Below are 17,003 nucleotides of genomic sequence, written 5' to 3'. Positions count from 1 at the left end.
CCGCCCACTATCTAGGCCTCATTTCCCTGTGTTTTCAGACTCAGCTGCAGGACACTGGCTGCAGCAAATGAGCCGGCTTCAAAATCACCGGCTTCACACCTTGTTAAAACTCTACTTCCAGGTATAGCTCTAATTTTTTTTTCAATACTAAGAGGAGCATGACTCCAGAAAGTTTTTCAAAAACCGTGATATTAGGCAAGTTCCAGGGTTGGCAGGTGGCTGCCATGCTTCTCTGAACAGCAAAGGGCAGGGGCCGCAGCAGGTCCGTGAGTCACTGATATCCAGGACGGGGCAGGCACAGTATGTGAGCGCATGCTAGGTACACAGCCCTGAGTCACCGAGACCCAGGACCCGGCAGACACAGTGTGTGAGCGCATGCTCGGTACACAGCCCATGTGATTGGTAGGTCCCATTGGAACAAATACCAACGCCGAGGCACTCGGCAGTTACAGGCGCCAACACATAAGTTCCTTTGCTCTGATCCAACAGTGAACACCCAAACCATAACAAACGACTGTGCTCCGACTTCAAGAACAATAAAAAGAACATCAAAGATGATGTCATATCCAACATCCTTGTAACTTGGTAAAAGGAACAAAAACAAAAAACGCAGTTAAAAAAAAGGGAAACACTCATCCAGAGGCTGGACCCCACGCGAGCTCGCTCATGGAAGATACTAACAAGCCTGGCAAAGTCAAGCAAGTGCGAGAGGCCCACGGAGCCCGAGCTGGGCAAGCGCAGAGCCACTGGAAGGCCCTAGAAAAAGGCAGGGGCAGAGGAGATGTTTACTATAAACACACAAGTCCAGGACGGTTTGGTGACAAACACAGTAATTTCTGAAAATACCCTGCACTGCTTAGTAGTAAATGACGGCCACCACAGTGACCTTGAGTCACCTAGAAATAAAGTGTCCTCAATACCCCTGGCTAAAAACAGCAGAACCAGCAGTGGGTTTTCTGAAGGCACCAAAGAATGGTCACCACTTTCGTCATTTCGGTTCAAAGTCCTAGCTCTGGTTATCTCTGGGTGTCAGGCGAGTGGAACGCCCATTTCTAACTATCCCAGTGCTCAGTCATCTTAGCAGAAATGCTACCAGACTGAATGTACGCACACGTTCCAGAGCTGTTGGTACCGTTTTTCCCCGAATACAAGACCTAGCCGGACAATCAGCTCTAATGCGTCTTTTGGAGCAAAAATTAATGTAAGACCCGGTATTACACATTTTATCATATCATATCGCATTCTATTATACCTGGTCTTATAGTAAGATGCATTAGAGCTGATTGCCCAGCAAGGTCTTATTTTCGGGGAAACACAGCAGAACCTCCACCCAGATTCAGTGGATTTGTAAAACGTTTCAAGCATGGTTTGACACAGGATTTCTCCTGTTATTAGCAAACGTCTTCCACAGGAGAACACCTATCTACAGGAGACAACCCAGGGCTATTTGTGAGCTTGTTCTCACCTATGAAACTCTGCCTTCTTTCACGTTTTTGCTGTTGTTGGTAATGAGGGCACAGCTCACAGTGGTCCATGCAGAGATGGAACTGGCAACCTTGGTGTTCCCAGCACCATGCTCTAACCAACTGAGCTAACCGGCCGCCTCCTGCGTTCTTTCACTTTTAAGTCAGCTAGTGACTCCTGAGTCTGTTCCTCACCCCCTCCGCATTCCCCAAATAAAACAGGACCCCCACTTCCTCCACACACTCCCGTCCCTTCTAGTTAAGTCTCTGTCCCCCTTTCTTCCTGCCCGACCGCACCGGCTGCCCATGGCACCACACCCACGCCCAGCGTCAACACTGCTGGACTGCGCGCGGCCGGGAGCTGCACTGTGAACAGAAAACCCCAAGTCCCCCCTCTGGCTGGGACACTTATCAGTCCTAACGAGGGCAGCTGGCAACCGGCTGGTGCGCGTGGGCCAGGCCCTGGGCTGAAGCGTTTCCTCACACTATCTGTGCAACCTCCTAACTGTCCTGTGACATAGGTCCCACTCCATCTCCTCTGCAGCCAGGTGGCTGCGGCGGAGAGGTTGTGAAGCAATGTAACCACAGTCCCAGCTCCATGCCACGCGGAGCAGGGGCGGAACCGAGTTGAGACCTAAGAGCTTACACGCTCCCCATACACCCACAGCTCTGCCCTCATTCGCTGCAGCGGCCAGCCTGTCTCATCACCGGAGTGAACACTCCTGCGTCAGATTCACGTCACCGGCTTTATTCGACTGCAAAGCACCTATCTTGTCTTCATATGGAAGGGTCATCACTTCCACAAACTCAAAGGACACACCAGGTCACAGACTACAGGTTTGGGCAGCCTTTAAAATTTGCCGTTTGAAAATCACTTTAACACCAAAGTATGTAAGAATATTACCTGGGGTTACAGTTAGCTGAAAGCAATGGAGCTTGTTTGGATCAGGAAAATGCACTTTACATGTACCTGCAAAAGAAACAGCACGTCAGGAAGGTGTGAGAGCTGGGGCAGAGCTCACGGTGAGGCCAACCTCACAACACACACACAGTGTCATGGTGCTGAGTCCCCTTCACCAGATGCCTGATAATAATTGTGCCAAAGTGCTCAAATTGCAAACCAATGGGCTTTCCCATGTGATTTCCCCCTGGTAGTCTTTTACTCGTTAATTCCAAATTGAGATGGTTTCTTCCAATCCTTAAATGGTCACTAACGATAGAGATCGTTTCATTAATTTCAAGAATTATGCTACTTTATTTTAAAAAGAAAAAACCACACACTTCAGGGGAATTAACCGATGTGGATGAGGCTGGCTAAACATGGAAAAACCAGAACAAGAACCCAGGCCAAACCTCTGGTCTGTTCACCTAGCACCACAGTTACTTGCATAGCAAATAGAAGTTAAAAAAGAAATGTATCTGCTAAGTTAGCTCACACCCAGTGTTTTCTGTGGCATCTTTAAATGTCTTCACAACCCAACTGGTAACTCAGCCTGCTTCGTTGGTGAAAGGGTGCTCTGCTGACTCAATGGCCACGCTCTATGCCCACCTGCACTAGACCAGGGGGTGTGGACCTGGGCAGGAGCTCCCACGGGAGAAGAGCTAGTGGTACAGACACGGCAGGGTGGCCACAGCCAACATCTGCCTCCTTCAAACAAATAGCACAGACTGGCAAATCCCCAAGGAATCTGGGGAGAACATATACAGAAATTGTCACTTACTGACGTTATTTCAATCCCACTGAAAATATTTGCCTAGCTTTACAATAGTATGAATTTTAATAAAAAATAGGATTAAAAATTAGACTTGGAAACGGCCTTAGAGACCATCTAGGTCCAAAGTCCCCAGTCATGAGAGATGACACGAAGGTCCACAGAGGTTCAGGGACCAGCCCGAGATCATACAGGTTATTAACAGAAGGAAGTTTAGCTCCCACATTAAAACTGGTCCATGCCTCTTTTCCCTGTACCACGCCTCATGCCATTGTCTCACGGGCATGCCAAGTGTGCCACCCAAACACAAAGCAGACCTGTTGGTGGGGTTTCTTTTTTTAAGCAGATCCTTCAGAAAATCACTGCAGAGTGAAAGATAACTTAGTCTAGAAGAGCAAGAAGAGTCTGAGAGATTACATTGTCACATTCCTTGTTTTAGGAATAAAGAAACCGGGAGTCAAAGCATTCAAGACCTTCACCCAAATCCCACATCTGAACTGCGCGTGGAACAATTTCAATGGGCTTCGTTTTTCCTATCTTCAAAGTTGAAAAGATAAATGCCATGTTTCTTGAAACACATGTAATGAAAACATGACAAGGGCTGGGAACGTTTCACTGATTGCTTGAAGTTAGATTATCCATTTGTTCTTCATCTCTAGCATTCACCTTTGTCTTAATAAAGGTACTGATGTAGAACTCAATCCCTCAAACATAGACTGGCCCACCAAGAAAAAAGAAATTATCAAGGTAGATTAAAAAATAATAAAACTACTGAAAAGAACCAAAAATTTTAAAGGTCAAAAAAACTCGAAGTTCTAACAACAACAACAAAAGGTTCAAAGTCAGGTTTTTGTTTTAGTTCAATGCACGGGCTTTATTAAAACTGCAGTTAGGCGTTTCCTCTATCAGTAAGCATGGGCTAAGACTCACATAATATTTCCATCTATCTGAAAGATAGATTTTTTTTTCCAATTTTTTTGCAAACAGAGAAATCTCTATAAACCCACAGTATGGAGCCCCGAACTAGCTCTGACTGACTAAATGGCACTGCTATGTGGCAAGTTATATCACTTGCCTAAGTTTTTTAGAAAGATGATTAAACAGATAATAATTTATTCTTTGGAGGTTTCTTGTTTCCTTTTGGATAATGAGCTGCATACTTGTGGAAAGCCTGGCTTACTTGTATAAACGGCGTCAGATCCCCCCCACTGTGACTGGGGGAGAGGGAAGGCAGAAAAAGAGAAGAGGCATGTAACACGTGGTCTCTTTAATCTGACATCTTAGCGGTAAGGCTAGGGAGACGGGTCATGCCTTCTTCACATCTAAGGTATTTAGTTAAAATCCTGGTTTGAGAGCCAATTATAAAGTTGTATTGTTTTTAAACCAAATTTTTAGACAAAGCCAAAGCTACACTTTATGGATTGAAAACCAACGACCTGTGTAAGATTCACAATCGAGGACAAAATGAACCACATCTAAGTGGAAGTTTTTTGTGGTCTTCGATTAAATGTGGTGGGAGTAGAAAATAGAAAGACCACTTTACTTTCTACTTAGAAAAATATCCTAACACACATAGTATTAAAAGAATAGTATAATGTATTCATTACCCAGCTTCGCTATTTTGCCAACCTTGCTTTGTCTAGCCTGTTCAAACACATGGTTATTTGTTCGTTTCCCTGGAACATTTTAAGCCAAATAATTTGTAAATACTTCACCAGGTAGAAAGATAACCTTTTACTAGAATCCCAAGATCCTTCTAGTACTGACTAGAAGGGAACTTTGAAGTCAAGTAGTGCAGTGGCTTTTAAACTGTTTTGACAGAGCCCCACAATAAGACACATTTTATATCACAACCCAGTATACCACAAACACTATGTTAAAAATAATTTTTTGAGAAGCAATGTGTACTTACCTTTAGAAGCTCATTTCACAACTACTTAAGGGTCGTGCCCCACAAGTATCTTTCCAGCGTTAGGCAGAGGTTGGAATGGGCCCCCACATCGGGCTCTCTGCAGCCTTCACCCAGACGAGGAGACCCACATACAACATACAGCACCCACGTCAACAAACACCCTCAGCCTCAGAACAATCTTTTATCCAAGTATCAGGAGAAAAAGTTCTAATTCCAAAAAATACGAAAATGGCCAACGGTTTCAGACTCTCATGGCCTTTCAGACTGAGGGAAGGGGTTAATGATAGGACAAAAGAAAGGAAACTGTGCCATATATCACAATGTAACAGCCTGCACAGGGTCTGTGTGTGTCTGAGCCAGGAGGCCCGAACACAGTGAGAAGACCTGGCGACACAGGGCAGAACGGTCGTCCCACCTCATGCCCCAAGATAAATGGCATGAGCACTTTCCGGACCAAAAAGGTGCGTGACTAGCAAAAATAGGGCTGGCCACCACTGACTTATGTACCTTTTCACTGGGCGAGGACGTGGGGCTGAATGCTGCGGGAGAGAGAAGATAAGAAACTAACCAAATGCACCTCTGCTCCGAGGATGGGAAGCAGGGACGCCCGGTGGGGCTACGTCCCAAAAGACAGTAACTACCTCATTCTCATCAGAGCCTTGAAGACTTGCTAGCTGTCTGCACAAAATTAAAACTTCCTCACATACATGAAGTTCCAGGCTTTTTGCTACGCGAGGTTATTACCACAGCACACAAGCTTCTCCATGCAGTTATTTCACAGCACTTAATGCGAGACTGGGAACGCTATACTTACAGGGTAAGTTAGCTTCAAGTTCTGCAACCTCTGTAGAGACAAAGAGATTGTTGTTAGTGTCAGCTCATTACTCCACAGAAAACCACCAGCTTGAAATTGGCAATTTCCTCCACAACACTGAGGGGGGAAAAATAAGCTGAACTAACCAAAACATACACTTGGTCTGAACTTTAGATGTTAAGCCACGGAATTGCTTTCAAATATTAAGTCACTCGCAGGATGCCACCAACTACAGTCAAGGGCCCTTGAAAATTTACACGAATAAAAACCATAAAATCAACACAGAAATTACGGATAGGTACGTAGTCACTGACTGTTTTCTAAAATCTTGTTCCCCAGTAGCAGAGCCTCCAAACCTGGTATCGATCGATCGATCGATCGATAAATATGTATCTGCGTGTCTCCCAGTTGCCCAGCTCTACCTTCCCGCGAGGGCTCGCCCAGTTTGTGCTCAAACTTGCCCAGGGAGGACCCTCTCTCCTTCCTGCTGGGCCGTGCCCGTGCCTGTGCCTGTGCCCTGGGAGCTACATTCCTTGACCCCGTCGCTCTCCTCTGGGGGCTCTTCTATCAGTCACTCATCAGCATTTAAGCTCAGCACCCCTCTGCCAGGACAACGCTGCAAACCCCCGCCTCATCCTGCTGGTACAGAGCTGAGGTCTGGGGGGACCCAGAAATAACTGGGCACACGTGACATAATGTGTTCTGGGATCCCGAGACAATGGGAAGGAGGAGGTTATTGAGTGGGCTCTGGAGAACAAATGGAATTCAGTCTGTAGAGGTGGGACAGGGACTCCAGGGCAGTGAGCGATGTGCAGAAGCACAGGCTCAGGCAGGACAGAGGCCGGAAGGCACACAGTGCAGCCACAGGAAAGAGGGTCGAGGAACAGGGCCGGGACCACGGAGGCCGGAGAGCACGCTCCAGAGTTCTCAACTGTCTGCTGCAGCAAAGGAGCCGAGGGAGATTTCTGAACAAAAGTTTCTGAGCTTTGCCTCACGAGGACAACTTCAGAAGGGCAAGCGGAGGCCACGGGACCTGTGAGGCGGGCACTCTAATGGGCAGCAAAGGCCCAGCAAAGGCAGGGAGTCAGGGTGTCCGAGAGCAAAGAGGATGGAAGGAGCCGCCCGCTGTGTGGGGCACCAAGGGCTGCCGTGCCGGGAAGCCTGGGGGAGGAAGCTGAGGCGTGGGTGCACGACCAAGGCCACGGCCCAGGAGCCTCCGCAGGGCAATGCCACCTGGTGTCATAAGACCGACAAAGGGGAGAGACTGGTGAGAAGAAAGAATCTGGGCAGAAAGCAGAGGACAAAGAGCCTGGAAAGTTACTGATCAAAATCAGGTGGAAAAGTAGGAGACGCGGGGAATGTGGTGATTCAGTGAAGTCAGCACAGATTAGTCCAGGGGGAATGAGGCCCCCAGCAAGGCCATCGGATGTGCTCAGACCCTGCCGAGGGCATTCGGAACAGCAGGAGGCCCGTGGAGAGGTGGGAAGCAGATTCATAAAACTAAGAGGCAAATGCGTGGTCCAAACACAGGCACAGCAGACGTGATGCCTCCTTCGAGTGAAGTGGGAGGGATGGCAGGGCCACGTGGCACAGCGCAGAGGGCATGGCGGGAAGACTGGCAGGGGCTGCACCGTGAGGCTGAGGGTGTAGGAAACGCACAAGTCTGACACCAGCTGCCTAACCATCTGTACAGACACAGGGGGCCCATGAAACTATCAGTTCTGGGGTCCAGGTACCTGGAATGGCATCCAGACAGTGGAGTGGGCAGAGGTGGCAGGAGCCGGGAGTGACAGGCCCTCGTGGTGCCAGGGGCACAGCGGAAGCTCCAGCCAGAGAGAGCCTTCTCACGGGAGAAAGAGAGGCAGTCTCTTGAGAGGAGTATCAGTTAACCACCCTCTGGCTGTGAGCGGAAAGGACCAGGTTTTGTGATGGGATGCAAGCCTGGGAGCCGGTCTGCTTGGCAGTCTTGTGTCGTGGTGCATTCAAATATAGTCACTTAACAAAACAAAATGATGGTGATGGTTCTTATGAACACGGTGACCTTGAGTCTTGGCTTATCGACTGGCCCACTCTTGCCCTTCCCTAGAGCGGGGTGCTCCCTAAGAGAGTGGGGAACCATCAAGTTGAGCTGAGGAAGACTGCCGTGCTCCCCGGCAGCCATACCAGGTCCTCCGATCGAGGAAGGGGCAGGGCCCCGCTCTGCACACAAGGCATTCATTCGATCAAAAACACACATTTCAGCAAATGACTCATTCATATTAATCACTTTAAAGTAAATGTTATCCATATAGTTAAACTCCATGTTTTTAAGGCAAATACTATTTCCATATTGTGTCATACTATCATTTAACTTTCTGTTGAGAAGAATTTTCCAGAACGGTCCGTGAGGGCCCTTTGGAGAGACTCATGCTGGCTTTCTCTGGTGGGCCTGTCCCATCTGCAGTCCCAAGAACTCTGGTAGCCCAGCTTTACATAAGCCCAGTGAAATAAAAACTGTGCCCAGAAACCAAACAAACAAACACACCCAGAGGACCTGAAGTGGCCCCAGAATGGAAGTGCTTGAGAGAACAGTCCAATGCCAAGGACAGCGAAGAGGTGAAGTCTGGACACAGGAGGGAGTGGTGGCACTGACCAGGGCATCACAGAAGCGGCCCCCACACTGCGGGGACGGGGTGTGGGGCCAGAGGCCGCTCGTGAGGGCAGGGATCTCCGGCCGGCTGCACGGCGGTCACCCGGGAGGCTCCTGCTGGTCTGTTCAACAGCTTCACTAGACAATGGACCTACTGAAGTGCACGACTCAATGATTTTTAGTAAAACTTGGAGTTGAGTGTCCATCACCACCATCTAGAACCCGCTGAGCCCACCCTGCCACCCAGCCCATCACCCCAGAAGTTGTAGGTGCAGCTGAGGCTCTGAAGTTTTCCCTCTCCCCAGGGACAGGGAAACGGCTACAGGCGATTTCGCCAAGCTAAAATGTTTACACACTCATTCACACAGATGCACGTGTAACTGCACACTGCCGTCTCCAACTAGCCTCCACAGGTGAGCGTCAGGCTTGCATCTGCATGTTCAGCGTAACCCACTGAGGGAAGGCGGGCGAGGGCCGGGGAGGGCTGGCTCTCAGACCCTGTCCAGCAACGGCCCCCCGCTGCCAGGGCCTCGGCAGGCGTTTGGTCCAAGACCAGTGCAGGGAAGCAGTACAATCCTGGGGGACAAGAATTTCAATAAAGATGCCAGGCATTTTAATTCAGCCCAGCACACATGGCAAAATAAGCCACGGGTGCTCGCGCGGTGTTCCTGTCAGGGAGCTGTCCCAATGACACGCCAAATGATGGCAAACGCTGGTGCACGAACACCAAGCCATCAACTCAGAAGCCATGAGCAGGACAAGCTAACTGCCTGACACGCCCGAGGCCTCCCGGCAGAGCGGCGGCCCTGCGCTGCATAACCTCAGGGCCCGCCGGACCCTGCACCCACCAGCAAGGGAACGGGCAGCCGGGTATTTGTGCACCAGCCCACGCTGCCCACACCTCCACCACGCAGGGCCGGCCCAGCCCCGCTGCGAGACGCCGGCACCCTGTACAACCCCACAGCCGCACGGCTTCCTTCTGAGAAATGAGGCTCTTCCTTTGTAACTAAAGAGCAAACCGCACAGCCCCCGTGCAGCACGACTGCACTGAAGCTTCCGATGACCACAGCGGCCCACACAGCGCGTGCTGCCCCCTTCTGCCACGGGCCTGTCACCGCAGCGCTCAGCCACCTGCACGGCACCTGCCACTCTCCACGGCGCGGCTGCCAGTACCTGGCCCTGAGCCTGGCGCATATGGGGTGCCCAGGAAACGCTTGACAAACAAGCACACTTGCCAGCAAGCGAGCAGTGCTGTCAGTGTAACGTCATGAGGAGCCTTTCTCCTTGTGCGGGGGGCCCGAGGCATTCCAAAGGTGCTGCGCACTCACCTGTGCCCCAAGGGGATGGTATCAGAGGGGCATCTGGGAGCGAATGAGGTCAGGTGAGGTCCTGCGGGTGGTGCTCACAGGATGGGGTTAGTACCCTTGTGAGCAGACACCAGGTGCTCGCAGGACAGGAGAGGGCCCTTGCCAGGAATTGAATCTGCCAGAGCCGTGATCTTGGACGTCCAGCCTCCAGAACGGTGAGGAATGAGAGTCTATTGTCTCAGCCCGTTGGTGGGATTTTGTGATGGCCTGGCTGACCAAGACACAAGGCCAGTCTCAGATGCACATGGCTCTTAGCGAGAGTCAGCTCCAAACCCCATCAGGCAACACCAGGCGAGGCAGCCGCGCCCTCTAACCCAGGGAGAGATGGCAGCTCCTCCACCAGAACCACTGCCTCTGGTTCAAGAAAGAACTAGAGCTTTCTGTGTGAGCTTCCTGTCTGTGCACTGAGCCCCTCTTCTGAGCTCTCCCCCTCCACGCAGTGCCCTGACCTGGGAGGCTCCCGACCCCTCCCCAGCGCCCCAGCCAGCCCTCCACGCAGTCCAAGGGACTTCCAGCAGCACACTGCAATGCGGGCCCCTCCACACTCGGGGGAGCAAGGCTGTAACCCTGGAAACCCACACAGCCCTGCAGCAGAGACTGGTGTCTACGGGCATGGAGCCCCAAGGCCTTCGACCATCCACTTCAACAAGAGCAGACAGGGCTGACTTGAGACCCCCCCAAAAACACCCCCCCTTTTCCCACAGACCTCCTTCTGCCCCTCCCACAGGCCCCTCTCCCCGCACCCCACCCACCAGTCCCACTGGCTATTCAGTACACCTGAGGGGCCACCAAGTTTCCTGGGCAGCTTCACTGCTTCTCAGCCCCCAGCACAGCAAGTCAGGCCATGAGGGCCAGCTGCCTCGGCAGGGCTCCTCCTCTCCGGGGCACTGCCAGCTCCACAGGCTGCCAAGCGCCCCGAGGCATTCCACAGGTGCTGTGCATTGAACCATGCCCTCCAAACCTCCTGGGTTGAAGCCATGCCCCCACCCCCCACCACGCGATGGTACTAGCTGGGGCATTTGGGACTGTCCTGCCAACATGCGAGCCAAACCCTGAGCCCAAGTTCTGGGCAGGGCCGAGTGGGGAGAGCAGCTCGAGAACAGTGAATGGTTGTCCTCTCCCCCTCTTCCAGGAAGCACACTGGAAGGGGGTCCCTCCTGCACCAGCACATGACCGGACTGCCAGTGCCGGGTGCTCACCAAGGGAGGCCCACACGGCACCCCACAGAACACGGGCAGGCAGCTGGGCAGTCAGGCCTCTCTGCTCTGCGCAGGCCTGGAGCAGGGTGAGCAGACACCACAGCCCAGCCCCGGGCCCAGCCCCTGAAGCAGGAGGACGCCAGGAAGCACCTGGGTGCAGGGCTGACAGGACGACGGCTGCTCGCAGGTCACTCCCTCTCGTTGCCTCATGCAGCCTGACCTGAACTCGGTGCAATTCCAAGTCCCCGCATTTCACAAAGACTAAAACAGGGAACAGCTGCCTCCCAGCTGCCTGGAGCCCGAGCTCCTCAGGGCTCACTCCCAGCAGCCTGGCACACAGCAGGCGCCGCAACGTTTGTGGCGTGAACAAGTGGGAGAACAGGCAGACAGACAGGCTCCGATCACATGAACAGTGTCAGCCTCTCAGAGACAAGAAAGTAAGTAATTCTGCTCGAGGGCTTTTTGGGAGGTGAGGACATCGCCAGACTCAATGGCTCCCAAAGGTCCACCAGGAACACAGCGCCATCTGCCCTGTGGCGGAAAACACTGGTGATGGCCCAGGCCTGTGTGGGGCCAACAGGAAATGCATGAATCTGACACTCTCTCCCCAGTGTCCCCAGCTCCCCAAATTCAGGGCAGACAGTAGCCCGCAGTCCTAGCCCAGAAATGATTGTTTTCCACCCCCAGGGACTGCTGCCACAAGCACCTCTCCAGTTCTAGCCCGGAGAACGTCCTTGAAACCACCTGGGGGGGGTACAAATGAAGAGCTGCAGTGGTCACCGGGCCAGCATGGTAGAAGCACCCCCTGGCCAGCGGCTGCAAGGCCAGCTACAGCGTGTCCAGGACGGACTCCAGCCTTGTTGCCCTTCAGACCCGGCCCACTAGCCAAGGAAAAACCAGGAGCTCCCGTGGTGCAGCCTCAACAGGCCCTCACTGCTGGGGACCACTGTCCCTGCCAAGCTCCAGTCTCTCCATCCATCAGCGCCCCCCCACAGCCATCTGCACCAGGACAGACCCCACGCCACGGAAGGTCAAGCACAGCAACACACTTCGTTGCTTTATGTTTCTGTGGCCTTCACTACCCAGACCCTCCGCCAAAGAGGGCGGGTGGCCAGCAGATGGCCTCAGCTCAGTCCTTCCAGAGCCTGTGTGGGCAGCACAGACGACCCCTCACCCCACACCCCTCACAGGGCAGCCCCCATCTGACCCTGTCTGCTGGATGCGGGCAGGACACCTGGCCAGCGCCTGACGGGGCACAGTGCTGAAGGGCCCTGCTTGCTCTGCCGCACCGGCTGTCACGGGGCTTCCCTGAGGCCTGACCCCCAGCCCGCTCCTGCTTCCTCCACCCCCTCCACAGGTCTCGCCCCCAGCGTACTCCTTGACTCTGCTGCCCCGCACGCCCTGCTCCCGGGAGCCCACCTGCGGCACTGAGTCCCTGAGACACAGTGACGCACTTTCTACCAACTGCTGATCGTCAGGATGAAACTCACACAGAGCCCACATCAGCCCAGGGTGACAGTCCTGGCTGTGGCAACCTTGCTGAACTCGGACGCCCTACTTTTCTCCAAGTCCCCAAAGGGGGGTTTCGCGTAAAAGGGACTCTCATCCAGTGCCTCAGCGGCCACGGCTCCACTACTCAAAGGAGGACAACATGCCTCACACCCCTTCCCGGGCTTGCCTGGCCCCTGGCTTCCTCTGCAGATGGAGCCCCGAGCCAGCACCCAGGAAAGAGACTCAGGTCCTCAAGGGCCCAGCCAAGTGGGGTGCTGAGCCATGCTGCATCCTGAGCCCAGGGGAAGCCTCCTGTGCTGTAACAAGCTCTGCATACAGCCTGTGCTGTCCTGGACAAAGCAGCTAACACCCACAAGTGAACACTGGTCCTTCCTCTACCACCCACCAGGCTGGTAAGCCCAAGTCGAGCCAAGGCCCAAGGGCAGCCTCCCCCGAGCCCGCTGCCTTCCTGTCCCCACGCCTTCCGAGGCCCAGCACTGTGGGCGCATTCACGCGCACCGCTCTCCGGCCAGTTTCGGGACATCAGATGCCCGTCAGCCCACGGCGTCCAGCTAACAGACCACGAAAGCAGGCAGTTCTAACAAAGCACCTGACCTTCGCTTCCTAGCTCCTCACACTTGAGAAACGCAAACACGTCATGCAGTAAAGTACCCCGGGTTATAAGCTCCTTCACAGCAGGAACTGTTTCTTCCTCGTCTCCAGTCCACCCTAGGAAACTGCCTCTGCACCTACGAGGGGTAAATCTGTTCCACGAATGAATGCAAAGTGCCACACAAATGCGGGCGTATTCACACACTCACGTTCTAGAAACCCTCCTCCAAACACTAGGGCACGGTTGTTAATCCTGTGAAGAGAAGGAATTTCGCACAGGGCCCTCTGCAGTCTTTGGGATCAAATGGGGAAGGACCAGAAAGATCACCTAGTCCCACCCCCCCCTTTCCACCCGGACACTGACGCTGAGGAGACCAGAAGAAGTGAAGCACCGCCCTGCCACTCCAGGCCTGCTGGCTCGGCTGACCACCCCTACCGAGGACATCCCCACGACAGAAGACACGCCAGTTCCCAACACCATCTTCTCACCATCAGCATTCCCACAGCCCGTGCTCGGGACAAAGTCCTTCGCTGTAAGCAGTAAGTATTTCTATCTTAAAATGTTTTCAAACAGGTGTCTCTATTCAACAGGCTGCTGCCCACGTCCTGAAGGAGCCCAGTCACACTTCCTCTTGTCACAGGCTCTACGAGGGCCGTGGGTGCCATTACCTTTAACGAGAAGCCTGTCTCTCACAGACACCCTCCGCGTGGAGTCGGAGGCTGTGGCTGGCGTCCGGGACCCTTTGAGACCGTCGTCCCGCTTCAGTTTGCTTGCCAGCGTCAGCATTACTGCCACCTACCCTGCAAGACAGACCGGACGCAGTTAGGACAGTCTGTGGACAAAAACCGGACACTGACAACAACGACAGAAGGTGGTTTTCATTTATTTTTAATTTGTAGAAAAACTTAGTATTATAAGGTACATTAACAAGACTGGATTCCTCCATAATGAATTGGGGCAATCTCTACACCACCCTCATAAGTCTAATTTCTTAAAGTATAAATTGAAACTTTATAAAGGGAGAGCCATGGATTTAACACTGACTGGTCGTCAGCCCTGGGTACAGAGGTGATAAAGGCCCCGCAGAGCCTCAGCCAACAGGTTCCACATGGGCCCTGCCAGCTGCAGGGACCACAGGCCCGTGGGTGGCCCACAGGCCTGGCCCATCACAGACTGAGGGGAGTGTCCTCGTCTGCTGAGAACAGTGCTTTCCTTCTTCCTTTAATAAAGGTGTAGCTAGAACCTTAACACGCATCTTTCCATTTGTTTGTTTTTTATTTACAGCTTTAGGCAATATTGACATCCAGTTACATTAACGGCCCAAACTAGACTGTCTACATTGGCTGCTGCCAACCCACCTGTGTCTCAGGGTCCCCCACTGACACTTTACTGGGATGGACAATTAGGACCAAACGCAGGTGACGCCCTGACTGCCTGGGAGAAAGGGCTAAAGACAAGTGACCAATTTCACAGATATAATCGCCCTCTAGAATCCGCCTTCTGTTTCTCACGAGCTGCCATTCACCTGACACTTCCCCCAGCTCTTGCTGGCTTTAGCACGGTTGGCGAGGGCCTCGGGAGCTTTTGATTGAGGAAAAAAGTTGGTCACCTGCCCAACAGTTCCATAATTTCCTTTGTTGTTTTAATATCATTTCCTTTCAATACCATTCTCATCATTTTCAAAAGAAAATGATCTAAAACTTCCAGAGGGAAACTTGGTCAAACCATAGAACTTTGAGGCCAAGATCTTGAAAGCCAACATATAAGGGTACCGCTCCCCCATGGATGTCAACCATTTTTATCCAGATCCCTTATACAGCCTCTCCCACGATCTTCTGTATCTCCCCAAAGACTGTGTGATTTTATTTTTTATTACTTGTATCATGAAAATGACACATTAACACGACCTTCTGAACTGTACACAACTTCTGCACACACACACACACACACACACACACACACACACTCCCCAAGCCCTTTAAGAATCGCTGGTCTAAATTAGCTTCAAGACAGGTCAGCTGCACATTAACATTCACCAGCTACGAGGATTTCAAGCCTGGTAAGGACTCGTACCCCCTACTCCCCACTCGTTTACAGATGTGGACCTGTGACAATGGGCCTAGGAACTGGCCTGTCTGAGGCCACTCAGCTGCCAGAGGCAGTCACCACAGAAACACCAGTTTCCCTCGTGGAGATGCCGTGAGAGTGGTGCCAGTTTCAGGGGTATGCACGTCCGTCAAGACGCCTCATCATACCCTTAAAACGTGCAGTTGGTGTACTTCAATTATACCTCAAGAAAGTTGACAGAATGTGAAAACCCAACCAACACTGGTTTTTTTCATTCCCCTCTACCATGCCATCTCCTCAGGTGGACCTACACAGAAGCAGGGACCACACTCAAGCAACACCCACCTTCTCAGCTCTACCCAGGGCTGGGAGCTCGGGGCTGTTTATGAAGTAACTCACAAAGGGGCGGGGCTGGCCTGGAATGAGCACACCTGTGGGGGCTCCACCCAGCGCTGCCAGAGACAGAGCTCTAGCTGAGCCCACCCCAAATGAGGTTGTCAGGAACTGGATCACAAAGGAGTGTCTGGCCCGGCCAAGTCCACTGTCGCCAACCCAGACTTGAACACCTCATCAGGGTCACCGGATGACCGCCCAGATACGCGTCCATTCCTTGGGGGTTGGCTGCAAGCACGGATGCACCACACAAAGGCCACTTGGTTTTTATCCTCTAGCTGACCTTGGCAATGAAATATGGCAAAAAATAAAAGCACGGCATGTCTAAAGAGTTCAGCAGGCAGTACCCTAGGAAGGTCACAATGAAGAGACCCATGGAACACTGAGGGCCCGGGCACATGCCTGGTCCACACCCAGCTCTGAGGACCGGCACAGAAGGAGCCGCTCAGAGGGTCCTGGCAAGACTCACTCTCACGGTGAAAGGCTCACACCCAGACACCTGTGTCACTGAAGTCGGAGGACTCCGCTTTCTTTTATAGTCCCCACTAGCCCACAGTGAATTCTTCTGTGGGCAGAGTGTGTCCCGTACTCAGTTCCACCAGTCAGGGTCCTGGCTTACACTCTTCAACAAGGCTGTGGCCTTTGATACAACATGCTGGTCACTGATGTGCCAGGTGTGAAAGAAAATAGCACTGGTGTTTTGTTTTCCATAGAAGGTAATACAAAACGTACCCTCCCAGCATCCTGAGAAGTATAGGGATATAATGACCATCTATTTCTCCATCATCTGTATCAGTATCATATCCTTTATCCCACTTTAGGGATAAAAGGCCTAATTTGGGGATGTAGCCAGAGCTGTTAAATTAACTCTATATAAAGAGATTTGAATAATTACTCAAACTGCCAAGAGGTTTGCTGAACAGATGCAGTTGCTTCAGAATCCCTCCTTCAGTAAGCTTCACCCCTTGAAGACCTTCCCCTATTGCAAAGACACTCTGACTAAGGCAGTATTTTCGGTAAGAGATCAGTTATGTGAACAGCGGTCTCTCAATTCCACAAGCCCTAATTGGCCCATTTAAGTCCCTCCTCTGGGTGGGGCTTCCTTTCAGACAGTTCAAAGATGAGTCTTAGGTACTATTTACTAGTTTCATCATCAAGTAATATTTACTCAGCACACCTGCCCGCAGTGGCAAAATCAGGCCATGTCACCTGTACAGGGACACGGGAGCCAGTCAGCTCACGGGGTGGGGATGCCCGGGAAATCCTTGTTTACAATTCTTCCTGCTGTGAAAAAGTCCCAAACTGAGTGTAAAAGATGGAACTGCAGGTCACTAGTGGACAAC

General features: G+C 52.1%; 1 protein-coding gene across 3 annotated transcripts in view; it reads right to left on the bottom strand.

Annotated features, from left to right (window-relative positions):
• The window catches only part of UBE2F (ubiquitin conjugating enzyme E2 F (putative)), a 48,188-nt gene that overhangs the window by 29,754 nt on the left and 1,431 nt on the right, over nucleotides 1–17,003 (bottom strand). Inside the window, exons 2-4 of one of the 3 annotated variants that reach the window (XM_074315910.1) lie at nucleotides 13,869–14,000; nucleotides 5,902–5,931; nucleotides 2,368–2,433 (exon numbers count right to left, since the gene is read on the bottom strand). In XM_074315910.1, coding sequence (XP_074172011.1) covers nucleotides 2,368–2,433; nucleotides 5,902–5,931; nucleotides 13,869–13,986 — 214 coding nt within the window. In that variant the 5' untranslated portion in view covers nucleotides 13,987–14,000. The remainder of the gene's footprint in view (nucleotides 1–2,367; nucleotides 2,434–5,901; nucleotides 5,932–13,868; nucleotides 14,001–17,003) is intronic. The other 2 variants (XM_074315911.1, XM_074315914.1) reach the window with 2 other exon arrangements.

Source organism: Rhinolophus sinicus, linkage group LG01 (genome assembly GCF_036562045.2).
Source record: "Rhinolophus sinicus isolate RSC01 linkage group LG01, ASM3656204v1, whole genome shotgun sequence".
Taxonomy (NCBI): domain Eukaryota; kingdom Metazoa; phylum Chordata; class Mammalia; order Chiroptera; family Rhinolophidae; genus Rhinolophus; species Rhinolophus sinicus.
This window is presented reverse-complemented; position numbering and strand designations above follow the sequence as displayed.